A 22,448-nucleotide genomic window follows, 5' to 3' on the forward strand; every position below is an offset into this window, starting at 1 on the left:
CTCCTGATCACAAACACATGTTCTAGCATGCCTACTCAGCCGTCATCACTAGTACTCAGGTCTTAGACTAGCCCTAGAGCTGGACCAAGAGATACGTCCGATAAACAAGTACCTCACAGATGCCCAGAGCTTTAATCAAATACTGCTGTGTGCGCTGGAGCTTGGCACGTCCTTACTGTACATTGACTACAGGAAAACACCCCTTCCACACCCTGTTCCCTCCCTGAACTTGTAGGCTGTAGTAAGTGTCCTTTGCACTCAAAGATGAATTGACCGTTGCTGTGTTCTGTGGCTTATGGTGCAGTTCTGGGCATGCGCAGAGCAATTATGCGCATTTTATGCAAAAAAAAATGTCCAGTTATGCTCCTTAATGTATCAGGCCCCCTGAGTGCCAAAGGCGTTAAACTCTAGTAGGTATATTTTATTTATATATATATATATATATATATATATATATATATATATATACACACACACACACATGTGTATATATATATATACACACACATCTATATATATACACACACACACACACACACACACATATATATATATATATTGTGGCAAGAGCCCGCTACTGCAGAAGCACACGCGAACAACTTCTTTCTTTTTATGTGGCTTTATTGTCAGGATGATAAATGTTTTGACACCGTATACTTTCACAGCAATTATGGAGACCCTAAACGCTTGCTATACATAGACCAGCACTCTCTCAAGACCAGCCAGCTACCCCAGCGTTGGTCTCCGTGAACAAATGATACAAACAAGCTTTTATACCTGATACTCCTCCCCCAGCCTTAGCTTGATGGACAGGTGACACACCCACCTTCTCTTTAAAAAGGAAACACCCATCCCTGGCTCTGTTTGCACTAACAGACACACCCTGTCTGTTTGCTGAGAGGAAGGATTTCAAATCGTGTAAGTTTAACCAAACTTAAACTATTGCTTTTCATACATAAGTCTTCACATTCAATCTAGGTGCATTACTGCACAAATGTTTTACTCTACTTCCCTGCTTTCTCTGCATATTGCCAGCTAAATGCCTCCTTTTGTTACAATATATTCACATATATATATATATATACACACACACATATATATATATATAAAATACACTTGAAACTGATATCTGGAGGAACATTTAAGCGTATAGCGCATGAAAGTCCACAGATCACAAGTTCCACAAAGTGTACTTTTAACTCCAAAACATCCCATATAGTCAATCTGTTTCCACATATCCACAAAGCACAGTCCAGAGAACAATGGTGATGAGGGCAGTGCACATTAATATTCCCCAACAATTCACAATAAAGGACTTCAGATAAAATAGTGCCAGAACTTCCACAATAAACTGTATTTTTTTTCTCCAAAATTGGATAACTTCTAATTAACTTTATTTGTGATGTATTTTCATGTGATATATCCTGCTCCACCACATTTGTAACAGCCCAGATTCCGATGGAATCCAGTTCATATTCATACCTGAATTGTCACATTTATTAGGCAGTTTATTGGGAACTGGTTTCAAGAAACTGGGGGTTAGTATTTGTTCAAATTCACTCCTTTAACTACAACAACTTGATCAACAGATAAAAGGTCTCTCAATATGGGATCTTCTATTCAGATGGAATAGTTATTTTAAAGGTTCACTTAATATAATATGATGAATCTTAAAATAAAAGCTGCATTGGAGTCATCTTCTAAATTTGTCCTATTCTTTTATTTTTAATCTAATCTAGGAGTCATAGACAAGAGAAAAACTCTTTCAAATTAACCTCATCTACTGTGTTTTGTATATAGTGGCAGGATAACCTTTTCCGAAAAATGTGTGAACATCTCATTCGCTTGACTCATAAAAGAACTACCTAATGAACAGTTGTGCTTAATGTGCACGAGCCGTCCTTTTGAAATACTGTCTTTTCTTACTTTATAATAAGCACTATTACAATGTAGGTATCAATCAAATACATTATAATAGTGCTCATTATAAGGTATGGAACGACAATATTCCAAACAGACAGCTCATGAGCATTAAGCACAGCTATTTGTTAGGAAACTCTTTTTTTAAAATGTTTTTTTATGGCTGCACTGTGCTTATACAGAGTTTAAGAAGCAGAAACAATTTAACACATGAACCCTTATTGTGATTGAAATATACAGTACTCCCTATTACTGATGAGCTAGACAACTATGTTAAAATATCATGTGAGGGCAATTTCATCATTAACATCATCATCATCAACATTTATTTATATAGCGCCAGCAAATTTCGTAGCGCTTTACAATTTGTCGTTAATAAACAATGTTACATATCAAGAATCATTGTTGAACTGCAACACTACCAGATGAGAAGACTCCAAAAAACTAAAAGTTAGATTTACTGGATGTCTATTATACCATTTGCAATGTCACCAATAAAGATCTTAAAAAACATTGGTCCAAGTACGGATCCTTTAGGTAATCCACTGGTAACCTTTCCCTCCTGTGAATGCACTCCATTTACTACAACTCTCTGTTTTCTATTCTGCACCCAAGATCTTATCCATTCAACCATCTTAGAATCCAATCCCAAGCTTTCTAGTTTACATAGGTTGACTCTAATGTTCTTTTGCAGGGGACCCCATGCTTTTTATCCCCTTGCATTAGTGGTAACCAGTTCAGGCTATAGCACTGGTGGTGGTTTTACTCATTATGCCCTCCTGCTCACCCGCAGCAGGTGGGCATAATGCCAGAATCAAGTAAGTTTCTGTTCTAACATCTGCCAAGTACAGTTAAGTGTGTTTATACATATACAACTTATGCAGACCTACAGAAACATACATATATACTTGTTAGGAGGCATAATAACATATATGCTTGCTAGAAGGCATATCTTTTACCCCTGCTTTTCAGAGCAAAGCCGGGGCCCAGGAGGTAACAGGGTCTGAATCCAGGGGCTCGGTGATGCAGAGTTACCCCCTGGATTCAGCAGTGTGTGTGTGCCACATTGCAGGTACTGACTGAACATTATTGGGGCGTATTCAATTGTTTACCGTGACCGCCGAAAAACGAGAGCTCGAAAAATATTACCATGTATACGGTAATATTGCGCGTAATTACCGTTCATACGGTAATTTACTCGCTCTATTTCAGCTCGCTGCTCAGGGAGCTGTGAGCTGAAATTGAGCGAGTAATTACCGTATAAACGGTAATAGTTTTAACGCGCTCGTTTTTCGGTGGTCACGGCAAACAATTGAATACGCCCTTATGAACGTCATTGGTCACTGGATTAACAGAAGTAAATGCTTTTCTGACTGCACCCTCTACAGTGTTTTCAGTTGGCTACATATACTTGCATAGGGAGTGGAGCAGAGATTCAGCCTAGTGATAGGCATGTCTTCTCACAGAGAGGTATATTTACTAAACAATGGGTTTGAAAAGGTGGAGATGTTGCCTATAGCAACCAATCAGATTCTAGCTGTCATTTATTTAGTACATTCTACAAAATGAATCTGATTGGTTGCTATAGGCAACATCTCCACCTATTCAATAGTAGTAAATATACCCCATAGACTAGAACTTCAGCAATCACAATGTGGTGCCCCAAAATCTGAGTACCCTGGGGTGTATCTATATGTTTTTAATTTGTTAATTTAATTTGTTAATTGTTAAGTGTTTATAAAGATTTAAAAAAAATAAAAAAAAAATTCTTTAGGGAGAAGTGACAGTTGGGAGTGGTTGGTGGTTGCCGGGAGTAACAGGAAGGAGGAGTGTGTGTCATAGCAACAAGTCCACTGAGTTTGGTAATAACTGTGAACTCCCAGAAGGCAGTGGGAAGAGGAAAGTTCTAGACCTCTGAGGGAGAGAGATCCCTGTGTCTGCATAGACTGAGAGAGATCCTTGTGTCTGCATAGACTGAGAGAGAAAAATAGGAACAGAATGAAAATCGGACAAAGTGATATATAAGCAGATTAAAAGTGAAGTAAGTGTAAGAAGAGAAGATAAGAAGTGAGCCAGAGAGAGGTGTGAGTAAAAAGGAAAGTACTGAAAACAAATAAGCAGTATAGAGATCTGTGACATCACACTAAACAGACTGAGCTATGTACTGAGAACAGTGTGAGAGGAGAGAAAATAGAGAGGTCTGTGAGTACACACAAAAGAGACTGTGTAATACAAAAGATCATCAGTTTATTTGGCGTGAAAAAGTAATTTATGGGCCCCAACCACGTGCAGCACTTCTACTAAATTCCTGTGCACAGTTCAGCCCAGGACTGAGTGTAAAATATGGTAACGTTACCAGGGATAATATTGGTGCACCAAATGTTTTAGTTGAATATTAATGTTAAGTGATTTACCTGAAAATTGATTTATTGTTATTATATGTTAAATGCTATTGTGCTCTATGTTGATCAAATTAATATTTTGTCATTACCATTGAGTTGAAGGGGTCAGTGGCGCGGTTGCTTACCAAAATTATCTTTACCGCATTATTAATAAACCCAAGTTATTTGTCCAATCCTTGTCCCTCTCATTGAAGTATTTATCTCCTGACCACCGGATGTCCGAATAAAAAAGAACCTGACTCGTGTCTGGAGGACAAGGTAAGGGAAGGAATCCCATCAAGTACTCGGCCACCACAACAACGTATTAATAATATTTTGCCTAATAGGAGTGATGACATTTGGAGACACCTTTCACGAATGTCTGCAGGTACAATACTGGGATGTAGTTATGATTGACAATACAGTGAGCTGTACTTTACATTGCAGTTTCTGTTGCTACATACAACATATTGACAAGAATATGCACAAAGAATATAAACACTGTTCCCTACATCTCCAACCTCATCTCCATTCACGCTCCATCCCGCCCTCTGCGTTAGGCCAATGACCGTTGCCTCTCTTCCCCCCTGGTTACCTCCTCCCACGCTCGCATCCAAGACTTCTCCCGCGCTGCCCCCTCCATTGGAACAAGCTCCCCCGCTCCATCAGAACTTCCCCCAACTTGCCCAGCTTCAAATGGGCCTTAAAAACCCACCTCTTCCTCAAAGCCTTCCAGTCCCCCACTTAACTGCCCTCCTTCCAGTCTCCCACCCATCCCCCTCCCACTCCTGCCCCCCTCCTGTCCCCCAACTACCTCACTTCTCATCGTTTTTCTCTTCCTCCCCCCCTCCGTCCCTGCCTCCACTCTCCCCTTTCCTCCTCACATCCTTGAGTCTCTGTCCGTCCTACCCTCCCCTTAGATTGTACGCTCCTTCGAGCAGGGCCTCCTCTCCTCCTGTTCTCCACCGTTTCTGAGTTACTGTGCTTCTTGTTAACTGTACCGTGCTGTCTCACCCTGTACCGTATTTCTGTCTGTCCCTCTACGGCGCTACGGATACCTAGTGGCGCCTTATAAATAAAAATTAATAATGATAATAATAATAATAATAATAATAATGATTAGCATAATAAGATTTACATTATGGCAAAAAGGCCAGTCTGTACCAATCATTCAGAAATGGAGGCAAAGCTCCAGTACTCACGGGAACAGACCAAGCGTGTGGCACTATCAGCGGCGCACAGAGGATTGTCGGGGGGGGGGGGGGTTTCCCCCCGCCGACCCCCAAAAAAAAAAAAACCACAGAGAGAGCTGCTGCGCATGCGCAGCAGCTTCATTTCGCCAGCGCTGTCCTATACAGCAGCCGCGGCGCTGTCTAAGAGGCATCTGCGGCGGTGCTGTATACAATACAGCACCGCCGCGGACGCCTCTTTGACAGCGCCGCGGCTGCTGTATAGCACAGTGGGGCATTTCGCTAGCGGAGGGGAGGGGTTTCTGGAGACCCAAAAACCCCCCCTGCGTGCGCCCCGGATGCTGCTTTGACAGCGCCGCGGCTGCTGTATAGAACAGTGGCCACTTAGTTAGCGCAGGGGGGGGGGTTTAGAGACTCAGAAACCCCCCCTGCGTGCGCCACTGACTATGTCAAAGGATTGAAAAGAAACAGGTGTGCTATTCATACAAAACCTGTATTACACCTCTGTGATTCCTCAATACAGTATGGTTGTGCTCTAATCTAATAACTGTGCTTGTCCTTCATTCATTTACAGAGAACTAAATGAAGCATCAAAATCTCCCAAAGCAGCATACAAGGTATAACATACCAACTTGGTTAGATGTTCGGTCCCACCAGGTACAGTATACATCAGTGTAATGCAAACATAGGCAGTATAAATTGTGTAAGTATAATGTACATGTGTACAACAGCCTCATTTCTTAACAATACCAAATTGTCAGTGCTGCACATATGTTTCTCACAGAGAATTTTCCGCATCATACGAGATGTGAATTAAAGAAAAGAGTAACACAGGACTGAGCTTGGATTGACAGTGGGCGACAATTTAATTATTATTATCATAGATTTTTAAACCACAGTGCTCCGTACAATAGGGATAACAGGACATGTATAAAACAACATACAAGGTAGACAAAATACACACATGAAAACAAAAATGACAGAATAAAAGATGAAATATATTTGGCATTAGAGCATTTTCAGGAATAATTTAGAAACAGAACCGATCAGTCTAGGAAACCAAAGTCAAAGCATCCCCTAAATGTTCACATATGGGGTGCTATCTCATGAACAGAACCGGGACAAATCATAATTTTCAAAGGCACGGTACACTGTATGTTTGCAGACTTTGTTTGCAGGTCTTTGAATATTTGTCTAATCTGTAACAAATGTGACTGACTGATAAGAAAGTCATGCAGTATAAGAAATTTCAGTCATATGAATTATTAAGAGCTGCTTTTGTGAGGTTTGTTTTATTTTTGTCTGAAATATCAACTCTGTCAGATCCTGATCTTTTTGCAATTTCTATTGATTAAATTAAATTAGAACTAGACATTATGTGCAGCACAGTATGTCAATGATGTTTGTCAATGTAAATGGCAACTGTAAAGCATAGGACTTAGTGGAGACCGCAGGGTGTCTCCATTAATACAGCAAGGGGGGGAATTCAATTGACTGCATTACTGCCGAATCAACCCCGCCTGTGCACTACTACCGTTACTAAGGTAAAAGTGTGCAGTATTACCGTTAGTACAGTGATTTTAACACTGGTTTTTGCTTGCAACCCTTGGGGTCGCAAGCAAAAATCCAGGTTAAAATTACTGTATTTACGGTAATACATTTAGTGCCACGTTATTCCTAGAATAATGTGGCCAAATTTAATCGGAGAAGACAGAAGAGAAGAGAAGAGAAGAAAGAAGGTAAGTGAAGAAGCTGAGAGGCAAGGGGAGGGAAACAGAAAGGGACAGTGCTATAAAGAAGAGGGAGTAAAAAAAAACAGGGGAGAGAGGCAGAGAGTAAAAAAAAAAAAAAAAAAAGGGGAGAGAAACACTGAAAAAAAAGGGGAGAGAAACACTAAAAAAAAAAAAAATGGGGAGAGAAGCACTAATTAATGGGCACTATTTGGTTTGTAGAGTGATGGTGGGGCAATTTAATAGTGGGGACTATTAATTTAAGATGGGGTGGTTTGGGGGCTATTGAATATGAGGGGGAGTTTAGGGAGAATGAGTTCTATTTATTAAATGTGACTATGAGTTATTTAATGGCAGTAATAATGATTGCGGGAAATAGGTATTGCTGTTTGCAGGAAGGGAATAGGTTTATTTATTAAATGTGAATACTATTATTTTAATGTTGGGGCTGGAGGAAAGCTTAATTATTAATCGTGGGTGCTATTGATTTAACGCCGGGGCTGGCTGTAATTTTGTAAATGTAGCCATTTTTTTTTCCCAAATAGGTCCTTCAACATTCCAGGATCCGGACAAGCCGCAACTAAAGAAAGCAGCAGTCACAGGTGGTGAAAGTGAGAAGAACAGGTAGGAGAGAGGAGCAGAGTATGTGAAATGTTGTGATTCTAGTAGGGACAATGTAAATTTTTGGTGAGTGTTGTGCCCAATGTAAGGTGCAGGCAAAAACTGAACTCTTTGTGTACACACTGCATTCTTTGTATACTACACTGTGGTGCTAGATGTCTTAAAAGTCAGGAGTGCTGGGACATATGTGACGCTCTGGTGAATTCAGGACCTAGTGATTTTGATGTGCTAGCCACGCCCCAACGGTGCATTGCCATGCCCCCAAATGTATGACCACACCCCAAAAAAATTTGCACCGCCATTAGGCTAGCCACGCCCCAACGGCACATTGCCACGCCCCTGAATGTATGACCACACCCCCGAAAATTTTTGGGGCTCACTCGACTATGAGGGGGGGCCCCATGAATTTGTTGTACCCGGGCCCTGAATTCCTCTTGGCAGCCCTGACCATGGTGCCAGGGAGGGTAGAATGCGGTCAGCATGGCTGGAGGGTACCATACTTCAGGGACACTCTTCCCGCCAACTCATCAGCCCTTTTGTTCTGACAGGAAGACTTGAGGAGCACACTGCTTAGGGCGCTCCAACAACCGGCCAGCCAACCAGCCCCCCTCACCAGAAAGAGTCTAGGCACAAACAGAAGGAGCAGCACTGGCTAATACCTTCTTTCAGAACAGCACAGCTAGTAAACCAGCCAGTTAAATCATTCAGAGCTGCAGAGCTGACATCTACTGGTCATTCCAGATGACTACAAATAGCAGAAACATCCTGGATATAAGGTACCCAAGCAATGGCACATATGGTGCCAGATTCTCTAAGGAACATAAATGCCAATATGTGCCATAATTTGCATTAAATTCTTCTGCTTAGACTCTGTATTCCACATATGTGTTGTACGTATCCAGCAGTGCTTTGTGTCTGTCTCAATAAGACGAGTGACATATATGCAGAGTGTATCTATGATCTGCGTTTCTTCAGATTTGCTTTTCGTTGAAAATAGACTTGTGTATGTCTGAATTACATGTGCATTTAAAAAAACGCCCAATACACTCGTTTTGCATTTTGAATTAAGCCCATAACCTATAGAAATATACCTTTTGCTGATCTTCTATCCATTTCTTTCCAGGATGTAGGCAGACATAAAACTGTAACATTTCTTCATTTACTAGAGTTGGTAGGAGGCTGTTTATTGTAAATGGTCCAGGTTGTAGTGATTCCTTATCACCACAACCAATACAGTGTCACCCTAAACAGTACAGAGTCACCACAACCACAACCAGTACAGAGTCACCACAACCAGTACAGTGTCACCCTAAACAGTACAGTGTCAACACAAGCAGTACAGTGTCACCATAAGCAATACAGAGTCACCACAACCAGTACAGTGTCACCATAAGCAGTACAGTGTCACCATAAGTTGTGCAGCATCACCATAAGCAGTACAGTGTCACCACAACCAGTACAGTGTCACCATAAGCAATACAGAGTCACCACAACCAGTACAGTATCACCACAACCAGTACAGTGTCACCATAAGCAATACAGAGTCACCACAACCAGTACAGTGTCACCATAAGCAGTACAGTATCACCACAACCAGTACAGTGTCACCATAAGCAATACAGAGTCACCACAACCAGTACAGTGTCACCATAAGCAGCACAGTGTCACCACAACCAGTACAGTGTCACCATAAGCAATACAGAGTCACCACAACCAGTACAGTGTCACCATAAGCAGTACAGTATCACCACAACCAGTACAGTGTCAACATAAGCAATACAGAGTCACCACAACCAGTACAGTGTCACCATAAGCAATACAGTGTCACCACAACCAGTACAGTGTCACCATAAGCAGTACAGTGTCACCATAAGCAGTACAGTATCACCACAACCAGTACAGTGTCACCATAAGCAATACAGAGTCACCACAACCAGTACAGTGTAACCATAAGCAGTACAGTGTCACTACAACAAGTACAGTGTCACTACAACCAGTACAGTGTCACCATAAGCAGTACAGTGTCACCACAACCAGTACAGTGTCACCATAAGTAGTACAGTGTCACCATAAGCAGTACCGTATTACCACAACCAGTACAGTGTCACCATAAGCAATACAGAGTCACCACAACCAGTACAGTGTCACCATAAGCAGTACAGTATCACCACAACCAGTACAGTGTCACCATAAGCAGTACAGTGTCACCATAAGCAGTACAGTATCACCACAACCAGTACAGTGTCACCATAAGCAATACAGAGTCACCACAACCAGTACAGTGTCACCATAAGCAGTACAGTGTCACCATAAGCAGTACAGTGTCACCACAACCAGTACAGTGTCACTACAACCAGTACAGTGTCACCATAAGCAATACAGTGTCACCACAACCAGTACAGTGTCACTACAACCAGTACAGTGTCACCATAAGCAATACAGTGTCACCACAACCAGTACAGTGTCACCATAAGCAGTACAGTGTCACCACAACCAGTACAGTGTCACCATAAGCTCATAAGCAGTACAGTGTCACCACAACCAGTACAGTGTCACCATAAGCAGTACAGTGTCACCACAACTAGTACAGTGTCACCATAAGCAGTACAGTGTCACCACAACCAGTACAGTGTCACCATAAGCTCATAAGCAGTACAGTGTCACCACAACCAGTACAGTGTCACCATAAGCAGTACAGTGTCACCACAATTAGTACAGTGTCACCATAAGCTCATAAGCAGTACAGTGTCACCACAACCAGTACAGTGTCACCATAAGCAGTACAGTGTCACCACAACTAGTACAGTGTCACCATAAGCAGTACAGTGTCACCACAACCAGTACAGTGTCACCACAACCAGTACAGTGTCACCACAACCAGTACAGTGTCATACAAAGAACTAACAACCTGTGCTCCAGGAACTTTAATCCATGTCCTTATCATCTCCATTATAGTGGCTAGCTCCATACAAAAATGAAAAATTTAAAAATAAATTAAATAAATTGTACAGAATAGTCTTTTTACCAAATATTCAACAACTTTGAATTGCTATGAGGAACCCACACAAGGATCCCAAAAACAAATTGCCTTCTTTCTGTCATTTGCGCCATTGCTGTATATAATATCAGAGAGGTGGGGTACGCAGCGGAGATAGGATTAAATAGCATCTAAAATTAATATCACACTATCAAAATCTTAAAACTTCTGCGGACCTAGGTTGCCATTAAATACCCCCTCCTCTCCTCCCCCCTGCCACCGCCATTCAATTCAAAATTCCAAGCTAGTTCCTTTAAAATTCCCACTTCGACCACTGAGTGTCATGATAAAAACAACAAGTTATAGAGAAGTGATAATCCGGTGGCGCTAGTATGGACCTGTTCATGTCCTGGAGTTTGTTCCCAACAAGATTATAAAAGTGTGTGAATACACTCATCAGAAGGGGAGTTGAGAGCTAGGGTGTAAAGGAGCCAGCCCTGTGGTTGCTTGGGCAGCCACTAACCATGTCAATGCATAGCTTTTTTCACTTATATCAGTACAGGGGGGTAACATAAGCACCACAAGTAATTTTAAAACGTTGTCTCCTATGATAAGATGAGTTGGAAATTGACAAGAGGTCTGTCCCCGTAGAGTTGGATTCCACTAGACTGGAGCCCATGATTGTTTGATACTACGGAGAGAGAGAGATGTTGCCGGCACAGAATTAGGACCAGTTGGAGATAGGAGAGCACCCTGTCCTTGCAGAGCTGGAAGCACATCAAGTGACCACAGTGACCCTCAGCAGTACAAGGACTGTGGATTTGTGTTTGAAGCCACTGCAGTGGAAGTGGTAAGAGGCCTAGCTGCCTGCTTAAGATGGGTGTGCATAAGCGACAATGCACTCCCTATTGGGGCTAGGTTGGGTTTTTTTTAAACTAGTGTTATTTTTTTCTTTAAGGTTGATGATTAAAGCTAAGTTATATTTCAAACTCTGAATAACTTGGAGGAGACCTATAGTTTGCACCTAAACACTAGTCACTGACCTAAATACTAATCCCATCACAACGTGAGTTTCATACATGTTTTTCATTCATGTGTCAATATAAGTACAAATGCCTTTCTCATTCAATTTACTGATTCATCAGTAACACCATTATATGTGGAGACACTGAAATGTAAAGCAGGTAGGCAGGTGTTACCAGATCATATATGTGATTCACAGGGAGAATGGACAAAACGAAATATTTAAAGTCATTCCATCCATAGCTACAATATGTTAATATACAAAATGGTACGTACCTTCCTGCCATCACCAAATTCACCAGTAGACAAGACTTTTTTTTAAAATTTAACAGTGAAGTTGGTGAAGTCGCTCCATAAACTTCTCATTGAAGCTAACAGGAAATTCATAGGGGAGGGGTTTTAACAACCGGCTGACATTAAAATCACATTTCTGTCATTTTTAAAGTGTCCACTTGGGGCACTATTGATTTGTTGTCTATGCACAATAAAGGTCATTTACTAAAGTGCAGCCTACTAACCCTGTTCCTTCTAAGCTAAGCGTTCTGCATTTAAACATGAAAAAATTCTGAATGTTTTCAATGTCATCCTTCGGAGTTGAGTCACCATTAGATTAACCTTTTCATTCTTTCCTTTTCCTTGCACTATTTAAAGGAAATATTGTCTGCTACTACTGAAGAACCACCCCTTCATTTATTTCCTCTTTTCTCTTAAAACACTGCTTGGTTTAGCCTCATATATGTTTTACATTAATGTTGAGAGTGAGGGGGTTTCAGGACTGCCTCCATTACTTGAGAATTTTGTGGGCGGCACAGTGGCTTAGTGGTTAGCACTTCTGTCTTACAGCACTGGGGTCATGAGTTCAATTCCCGACCATGACCTTATCTGTGTGGAGTTTGTATGTTCTGCCCGTGTTTGCGTGGGTTTCCTCTGGGTGCTCCAGTTTCCTCCCACATTCCAAAATACTGGTAGGTTAATTGGCTGCTTTCAAATTGACCCTAGTCTCTCTCTGTCTGTGTGGGTGTATGTTAGGCAATTTAGACTGTAAGCTCCAATGGGGCAGGGACTGATGTGAGTGAGTTCTCTGCACAGCGCTGCGGAATTAGTAGTGCTATATAAATAGCTGATGATTATGATGATATCTATTACATTGGTTGGTGTCAAGTTATGTATACAACAGTGCCTTGTTTCAACTGTCTATAATGATGTGTAGAATTTAAGTCTTTTTACACAGAGAAAAAGGCTCTGTGCTCCACTCCACTTAGTAGGCTACATCCCCTAAATGGTCATTTTCCACATAGCTATGCACAAACATGTACCTGGCCCACTCTCAGCAATACAAAACCTCAGTTAATACAGCTACAAAATTCCTGTAGCAGCTAGCTAAGCCTGCCAAAGTATTTGCTCCCCCATAAAGGAGGTTAATTTGCACTGCTAATTTAGTATTGTATATACATTTTACTATTAGCAATTAGCAGGATGCTAACTGAGAATTCATGTGCCATGGTTTTTGCTCTCAATACCTATTTTGTCCGAGGTTACACACCGTGAAAAGAAATTCATGTTTGTAAGAATATATTATGTATGATATTCACAATAGCAAAGCAAAAATCTTAAGGTGCACACAGTGATATTTTTCATTGCAAAACCTATTTTATTTATGTCCATGTACATCACAATTCCTTTTTACAATCATTTGTAGCTCCCATAAGCATGCTCTACATACAGTATATAAACAATTCATTGAGATGTCTTTACAGTACAGATGTCTTTTATGAAACGCAATTGTTGAGGCACAGTGCAAAATCCACTTTGGCGGTACCAAGCTTACAATCTATAGTAATGATTTCAAAGCATGCGTCATTTGTGACAAAAGCATGGGTGCTTCATATCGGGGCATTGATGGGTGTGATCACAGGACCCAAGTGGTTAAAAGTATAACTCTGGTGGTTAGGATTACCCTACATACCCCAATTTGATGGGTGTAACCCCAAAGCCCAGCTACAGGCTTGGTGGTGGAAAGTGAGTGGAGTTCTGGGCTAAGTGTTTAGTGAAGTGAGTTTGACTGATGGGTGAAATCAAGAAGAGGTGATTGTGAAATGTACCTACACCATCCACCATATGAGCAAAGGTTGAACAGGAAAATCGGAGTTGTAATTGGTATACATAAGGGTAATTGTCACAGACTGCATATTGGTCCAGCCAGACTGCAATGAGAAGAATGCTTAGGGGAGCTATATGATCCAGTTACACAAAAATGTAAGTCTGGGGGTATATTGCAAAAACAGAATAAATATAAGTTTGGCAGGAACTGTGTAGTGGGATGGTAATTGCGTAGAATAGCCTAGAGAGGTTAAGAAGGTTCTTCATTGACAGGCTTGTATAAAGAGGGAAGTTTTCAGGGAATGTTTGAAGGTTAGGGGAATGATGTTTCTGAGTCTCTGCACTCATAGACACACTTCTATTTTGCTAGGGCGTCCCCTGAGAGTGCAGAGTAGGCATGCCCTGGATAAACCACTAGGCACCGTGGTCCAAAACCAAGACATTTTGCTCTGCGCATCTAGTGCGTTTCATAAATGAGGTCCTATGGGTACATGTGCAAAAAACAAAAACAAATTTGTTTAAATAAAATCATTTCATTCCCAGAAAAGAAGCTTATTGAACCATCTAAAGGCTCACAGAAGTTAAAGTACTCTTTTAAAATTGCACCAACTATCATGTGTTTCTTCAAAATAAATTTTGATTATGTAAATTTAAGCATCAGGATTCATATTTTTATGTTGATATATATCATTCATTTCTGGGCATATGCTTGTTGCCAATTTACTCATTGTTACAGTATGCTAATTGCCCAAAAAGAGACATTGAAAATGTTAAATCATTATTGGAATAGGCTATTTACATGGTGGTTTCCATGTCTGTCCTCATTATAGCACCTTTAGCTTCTTAGTTAACAGACAGGCTCCAATCTACCAAAGTAAAGCTTATTATATTTATTTCACAATGTCTGTGGCAAGAAAAATTTGACAGGGGGGTATTTGACATATTGGCAGAAAGTGGAATATGACTGAAGCTAATCCACAGCTAGCCCCCACTTGCTACCTTCCCTGAAGCGAGCAACCCCCTTTTAAATCTGCTACAACCACTGTACTTTATGTTGGGACATGATCTTTACTGAAACACATAGAATAATGACCCTATCAAGTCACAATACTTTAGTTTACCGTTGTAATCCAGCACCCCGTTGGGCAACTGGCAGGAAGCCGCACTTGGCCATTATTACCACTTGTGACTTCCTGACCCTGTGAGTAATTTACCCTCTTTGATTCTTTTCCTACTGACTCTGATATCACAGTGTACGTCCTGCATTGGACAATCTATGCATAGTGATATTTTCTAACCATCTCGACTATTCAGCCATAGGTCAACCTCTTGTCTGGGGTGCATGAACACTTCCCACTACTGCTTCCATCTTATAATGAAATCTGATGGTTCCCTGAATACATTAATATTTGGCCTCTTGTGGCACCAAGGGCCTGTGGAGCAATAAAATCTACAGTACCATGCTGCCCAATATTGATCTAGCATTAAGGAACCATGTTAGACAAATTATTGCAGTAAACACAGACTATGTATCTTGTACTGGTTTGTTTATACATTCCAAGGAATCTCAGGTGTTTTATTTCTTAACTGTAGACAACAACGATGTGAAGTGCATTCGACTCTGAATTTGCTTGACTTTAACTAGTAATATAGGCAGCTGTAAGATGTTGTTTCCACTGGACATCTGCTTACTTAATCACTTGCTCATCATATTTGAACATTTTTTGTTTTCATAATATTTCCATTTATTTAAGGAACCCCCTAGAAAACTTCCCATTACATGTATTGGAGAGATAGGTCACTACTTTTCATGCAGGGAAAACAAGTAGATTGTAGTCAGTCTGCTGAAGCACTATGGATGGACTGACTTCTCCAGAGCCAAGAGTGACACCAAGGGCTAGATTTACTACGCTGCAGGTTTGAAAAAGTGGGGATGTTGCCTATAGCAGCCAATCATATTTTGGCTGTCATTTTGTAGAAGGTACTAAATAAATGAAAGCTAGAATCTGATTGGTTGCCATAGGCAACATCCCCACTTTTTCAAACCCGCAGCTTAGTAAATCTAGCACCAAGAGTCGAAGGACAGCTCTCCAATTCAGGACAATTCCTTACCATTGACAATGCAATTTGGTTATATATGGCTTAAGACAGAAGAGGTCTGAGAAGCTGGCAACACAAACTAATTTAGAATTTTAATTCATTAAATTAAACTTTATTTATTCGCATCTTTAATGCTACTATAGTATTTATGTATGCTTTTTTTGCAGCTGTCTCCATCCTGGAACTTGGACCTCTTTGATCCATTCTCCTCTGTGTTTCCTGACCTGTACTTCCTTCCAGTAAAAAGTCACAGTAGGCTCTTGAGCATGCTCTTAGCAGTTTACCAGTCAAACCATCAGTCAGTGAGCAGGGTTAGAGAAGCAATTTAGAGGAACAGATAGAGCAATTTTCTATTTCCTGGCAGAGGTCTGATGCATATGGAAAGTTAATTTGAATTTCTATCTGTGGTCTTTCATATATTTATTTTCAATTTCTGCATTTAGAGTACCTTACCTGCGGAAATGCACTTGGTAGGTAGCATATATCCATAACAGATTCCGCCACCAATGTAAGAGGTTATTTGTGGGAACAAGAAATGTTACAGGCTGCATTGATGGGTCCATTATAAACGTTTTGTTATCATTAAAATAATTGGAAATGTAAGCAACTTTAACAGATTCAGCTGTACATAAGTGAAGCTAATAATTAGAAATGAACAGGTTAAGCTGCCACTCGTATCCAAATGCCTTTAGGCATATGCCTTATGTACCTAATTAGAAATCCATTACTGTTGGTGCAAATTCATAAATAATTCAGAAAGTTCTTTGTTTCTCTTGATTACAATGTTGTTTAGAATATTTTCTTCATATCCACTATAGCCTTATAGGAGAATAGGCAAAGAAAGACTTGGATTTTTTGAGTCATGGCCCGGAATATTATGTTTTATGGCCACAGTTGGTTGGAGTAAAACTGGTAATGCCCCTTAATAAGCCATATGATTTTGTTATGATTGCTCACATGCCTAATAGCCGAGGTTCACCTCTGGATATTTTAGATTTTCTACCATAAATGATTTTGGTGCATTGCATATGCTTATCTTTTCTGTCTTTTCAAACATGATAATCCAGCTCAGCTGCTATGACAAGAATCCACTTTGACTAGCTGTGAAAAAGAATCAAGCCATTTGTTCGGCTGTAGCCAGAGAAAGTGCACAGATGAGAAGCCGGAGAATGGGAGTTGCCAAGGCCGAACAGGTTTGTGATAAGTGAAGGCATTTTAAATTCCCAGTATGTATAAATTGAGAGACAAGAACCTCATACAATGTGCCAATAAACACAGCAGAAAGTTATTTGCTTGCATTTAAAACAAGGGTACAGCATGTTTGAAACAAACAATCTGCACAATTGATGATCCGGCAGAGTTTGCCCTAATTGATACTTGGCAGGGGGCTTCTGTAATGAAATTAGATGCATTCTCATTACCAAGATATTCAACCTGATGCTCTTTCACGGTTCCATGGTTTTTAGAGGTTATTGGAGTCACTTTATAAAATACTCCTGATTTGGTTAGCTACCAGAAGAAACAGGAACAAGGTGAAGCAATGGCTGTCCACTACCTGAAGGAGGATCTGTTCCAAATTTCATCCTGATCCTGCCCTGTGGATGGTCTTCTGCTGGACGAACTGAGACAATGAACCTACGCCTAAATGTTTCGCACAGGATGATGTAGATGAAAGGGTTGATGCAGCTGTTGGCATAGCCCATGCTGATTGCCACACAGTAAGCATAATGAAAGGCCAACGTAGGCTGGTCCATTACCAACTGAATTATCTGAAGGACATAAAACGGTGCCCAGCAAATGAAAAACACCAAGCAAATCGCGATAGCTGTCCTGGTCACTTTCTTTGTCCGTATCCTGGAGCTCCTCTGTGCGGTGAGGGCTTCCGAGGATGCCATTTTCAATAGAATTCTCCTATATGCTAAGGAGATGACTGCAAATGGAATGGCAAAAGCAAGGAAGAACTGATACAACGTATACCAATAAATATCACTCTCTGGATTTGGCAGTGTGATTCCGCAGCCCAGAACTCCACCAGGAAGAGAAATAAGTCTAGCGTACATCCAAACAGGAGTTATACTTAGGAGAGACAACACCCAAAGGATGCAGATGACCATGATAGCTATAGGTGGCTTTCTGTATTTTGCTGACGTAAAAGGGTAAACTGTTGCCAGGTATCGGTCAATAGACATGGCGGTGAGTATGTAAGTGCTAGTGAACTGACTGTTGGTATCCAGTGCTGTAATAAGCGTGCACATGGTTTCTCCAAAGTGCCAAACTCCATTGCCAAGGAGCTGGTGGATTAGGAATGGCATCCCCAGAAGAAAGAGTAAGTCTACCACTGAAAGGTTGATGATAAAAATATCAGGAACACTGCTGGTACACCGGAATTTGGACTTCTTGAATACAGTATAGATGACAACGCTATTGCCAATTATTCCCAGCAAACAAATAATTCCGAACACAGTTGGCATTATTACATTGGCATAGGTGACATTGCTGGTAGGATCTGTAAAGACAAAAATAAGATGTAAGAAGACTATATCATGACACTTAATACACTACATTTGGCTTACCTTACTGAATATCCTCTCCAAAACAAACTGCTTACTGTCTAGGTGCCTGATTCATTAAGGATCTTAAGAAACTTCTTATTTAAGTCTCCTTGACAAAACCATGTTACAATACAAGGGGTGCAAATTAGTATTCTGTTTTGCACATAAGTTAAATACTGACTATTTTTTCATGTAGCACACAAATATCAACTTTAAATTTTAGTATTCAAATAAGCTATCAAGTATTTGTGTGCTACATGAAAAAACACTCAGTATGTAACTTATGTGCAAAACAGAATACTAATTTGCCCCCCTTGCATTGTAACATGGTTTTGTCCAGGAGACTTAAATAAGAAGTGTCTTAAGTTAAGATCCTTAATGAATCAGGCCCTAGATCAGCATGTGTCAATGGGATAATATCAGGCAAAATGGCAGAGGTTTGAATTATTGATACCGAATGTACAGTCCAATGACTACAAGACTCTTTGAGCTTGCTCGTTATGGATTTTTGGGAACAAATATTATTTACTGATATTTACATACATTCAGATAATATGTCAAGGCCACGTAGATAACCAGCTGGATTTTCTCACTATCATTGTCTTACATCCAATGCTGTTACAGAACCATGCATACCTCCTTCATAGAAGACATCGCTTTTTTCTATGAAAGCTGTGTACAGTTTGCCATTAGTGGATTCACAAACATTGATCTTAGACAGGATTAAATAAGCCACTTGAGGTTTGAAGTACTTGGTTTACTGCCTCTGTAAAGATTACAAAGTTTAATGTTCATTTAGGTGCCTTTCATCCTGAAAATAACACAAGGTTGAAAACTTGAAATATGGTTCTATTCCCTGCAGGACCTATGGAAATGAAGGTTTCCATAATGCTCTACTATTTCAGTGGATACATAAGTGGTAAAAGAAATCTTTTGTGTACATTAATTGTCCTACACTGAACAGCTTTATGCTGCTGCTTGATTGTTTGAATTATGGAGCTGTACTTTGATATTCCTTAATAAAGCACATCTGTTTGTTAAATTGCCATTATTTTAAAACGTTTTTGTTTAGTATGACTGTTCTTGCTAAATAAAAGAAGACAATAATGTTTGAGAGGCGCTTCATTTCCATTTTATTCAAAGGCATCTCCAAGCAAACAGTCCACTATTTTTCATGACTATTTGTACACAAGATGGCATTTTTTTTAATATTATCTTCAAATGAGGTTTCATTTTTATTTCTGCAGAGCAGGACATGTCTGTTTCTACTATTAATAACTGTAACACACATGTCAAGAGATATAAGGTCTTCTTCCCTAAATAAGTCCAAGGTGTAAATTTATCAAGCTGCATGTTTTAAAAAGTGGAGATGTTGCCTATAGCAACCAATCATATTCAAGCTGTCATGTATAGAATGTACTAAATAAATGACAGCTAGAATCTGATTGGTTGCTATAGGCAACATCTCCACATTTTCAAACCCACAGCTTGATACATTTACCCCCATGTGTTCTACTTAACATCTATAGTAATATATAATAAGATAAACATCTTATAATTGTTGCGTACTTCAGTTTACAATCTTTCTACTTAGAGTGTGAGCTCTTGGGGTTCTTATTTGTGCCGATTTATAAATCTCCCACAGCACTATACAATGCAAGTTGTACAGGCGTGCATTATAACAATTACTTAATTTTAACATTTACATATTGCAGAACACCTAATTGGAATGAGTACACTGAACTGACCAAGAAAATGATATGGTAGGTTATATGGACCCCAAATTCTCAGTGCACCATTGCTATGTTTATTTAAATCTCCAATTGATTGTTGATTAGTACTGATATTTATAAAGTCTTTAAAGAGACCAGTATACATGAGTTTGCCCTTGAAACACGACCACATTATTATTGTATAGTACATACCTGATTGTACATTCCGGAGTGATTACCAAAAGAAGCAAGAGGGATTTGCATTATAATTTTACTGGAAAGTTTAAAACAAGACTATAACGAATAATAACCCATAGATCCTGCTCAGGATAATACTGGCACTCTTCTACATTTATAAACTTACAATGTATGAATGTCTTCAGTAACCTGAAATATTAGAAGCACCAAATATCCTGTTCAAAACAAACTGCTCTAACCACCCCAAGACACTTTCAGATAGCTCATCATGAATTTTTGGGAACAAAGCATATATTCTGATATTTATATATGCATTCAGATAGTATATGTAAATGACATATTAAAAGCATAAAACACACACATATATATATATATATATATATATATATATATATATATATATATATATATATATATATATATATATATATATATATATATCTTCCTGCATATACATATTGGGGAAAACTACAACATAGAGTAAATTTAAATACAAAATTTGTAATCATGAGTTATTATTTAGTGAACTAAAGCTATGTTCATATATCATCTAGAGTTATTTTAGAAATACATTAGAAATCAGCTTAGACCAAATTATCATTATTTCATATTAAAGGTAAGAGTTTTTTCCAGGTGGAATACAAATAAAAGATATATATACATAGGAAATCCAACAGACAAGTATGAGGTCATATAATACAGCTATACTGCACCTCTACCCACCAGAAAAGGAAAAGTTACGAATTATCTGGGAATTGTTGTCTTGCAGACTGATCTCCTCTTCCAAATCTGCAGGAAAATCCATGTTTTCTTGCAATGGCAATCATTCAATGCAGTTTACCAGCATCCTCAACTGACATTTAGCAAAGTCCTTGATAGATGAAGCTCCTTGCGTAAGCAGAAAGAACATGTGGGATCCAGCATCTCTGAATACGACCTGCTTTCCCTACAAGATGCTGTGCAGAATGTGGCACTGTGTGAGCTGCGATTCTGCCTGCTCCTTGCACCCCCCTCTGGCTAAAGGGGACAATATTTCTTTAATAGAGCAAGCTTCCCTCTGGATACAAGGCGCTTGTCTTCTTGATATCACAATGAGATGGGGAATCAATACAGATTTCCATATGTTGCACCAGGCAAATATACCAACTTATTCATTTACTGCAAAGAATGCAGTGTGAGAGGAGAGAAAACTATTTTTTTTTCTGAAGAGAACCACTGCAACCATTCTGATTTGAAATCCTCTTAATTCTGAGCAGCTGGAATGAAGGGCAGCTTTTAAGCAGTTTCTTTTAGCTGTCAGAGTGAACTAAAATAAAATGCTGAAGGGTTTTGCTGAGACTTAATACAAGATAAGCTAAATTACCTTGGCGCTCTTTTTTTCTCAAAAGTACAAACTGTTTTTATTCCTGGCTCTTGTTGCTGTTTGAAGGAACCTTTCTAATTAAATATGGCAGTTCCTAGAGGCAGTGTGTGGCGGTTCAAAGGCTTGTGTGCAGTGGCTTACAGGTAATTAGAGGCACATAGGAAAATGGTCCAAAGAGTATTTTCCGCAGGGGAAACAAGATGCACCACTGTTAGCATAGCAAGAAAATATGAACACAACCTAGGGAGAAAATTGTGTCTGACTGTGATGGATTAGCTTTTACTAGACCCTTACTGAAAACAAGGGTATAGTATATACTAATTAGCATTGCACTTAATCACAAAGATTGCTGTAATCAATTTCTGTTCTAGCACTGAAGCCGAATTAGTAACTACTAAGTCCCACTAGGAAAAGTGTTGGATTAACCAGTCTGTCTTTACGCCTGTTCTTTTTGCCAGCATATTAGTAATACATATCCTGAAACCAGTAGCATAAATGCTGATTGCAATGATTTGCAGGTGAACAATTAAGTGAATAAGTGGGCACATAAGAAATACACATACATTATACATAGCATTGAC

The 22,448-nt window shown here is 39.7% G+C and overlaps 1 protein-coding gene across 1 annotated transcript; it reads right to left on the reverse strand.

The window, feature by feature from the left end:
• Positions 1–13,470: 13,470 nt before the first annotated feature.
• LOC142097666 (melanin-concentrating hormone receptor 1-like) lies at positions 13,471–21,731 on the reverse strand. Its single transcript, XM_075179712.1, has 2 exons — positions 21,228–21,731; positions 13,471–18,548 (listed from the first exon to the last, which is right to left on the reverse strand). Exons 1-2 carry the CDS (start codon positions 21,307–21,309, stop codon positions 17,548–17,550), a joined length of 1,083 nt encoding a protein of 360 aa, XP_075035813.1. The 5' UTR covers positions 21,310–21,731; the 3' UTR covers positions 13,471–17,547.
• Between the last annotated feature and the right edge of the window lie 717 nt (positions 21,732–22,448).

The sequence above is a fragment of the Mixophyes fleayi genome, chromosome 7, assembly GCF_038048845.1.
Source record: "Mixophyes fleayi isolate aMixFle1 chromosome 7, aMixFle1.hap1, whole genome shotgun sequence".
Classification (NCBI taxonomy): Eukaryota; Metazoa; Chordata; class Amphibia; order Anura; family Limnodynastidae; genus Mixophyes; species Mixophyes fleayi.

What these genes read in the sequence shown, in the direction of transcription:
- LOC142097666 (XM_075179712.1), bottom strand. Translation starts at nt 21,309, where the DNA reads ATGGATTTTCCTGCAGATTTGGAAGAGGAGATCAGTCTGCAAGACAAC. An exon ending in TCGTAACTTTTCCTTTTCTG is followed by an intron (nt 18,549 to 21,227) that starts GTGGGTAGAGGT and finishes TTGTCTTTACAG; the next exon opens with ATCCTACCAGCAATGTCACC.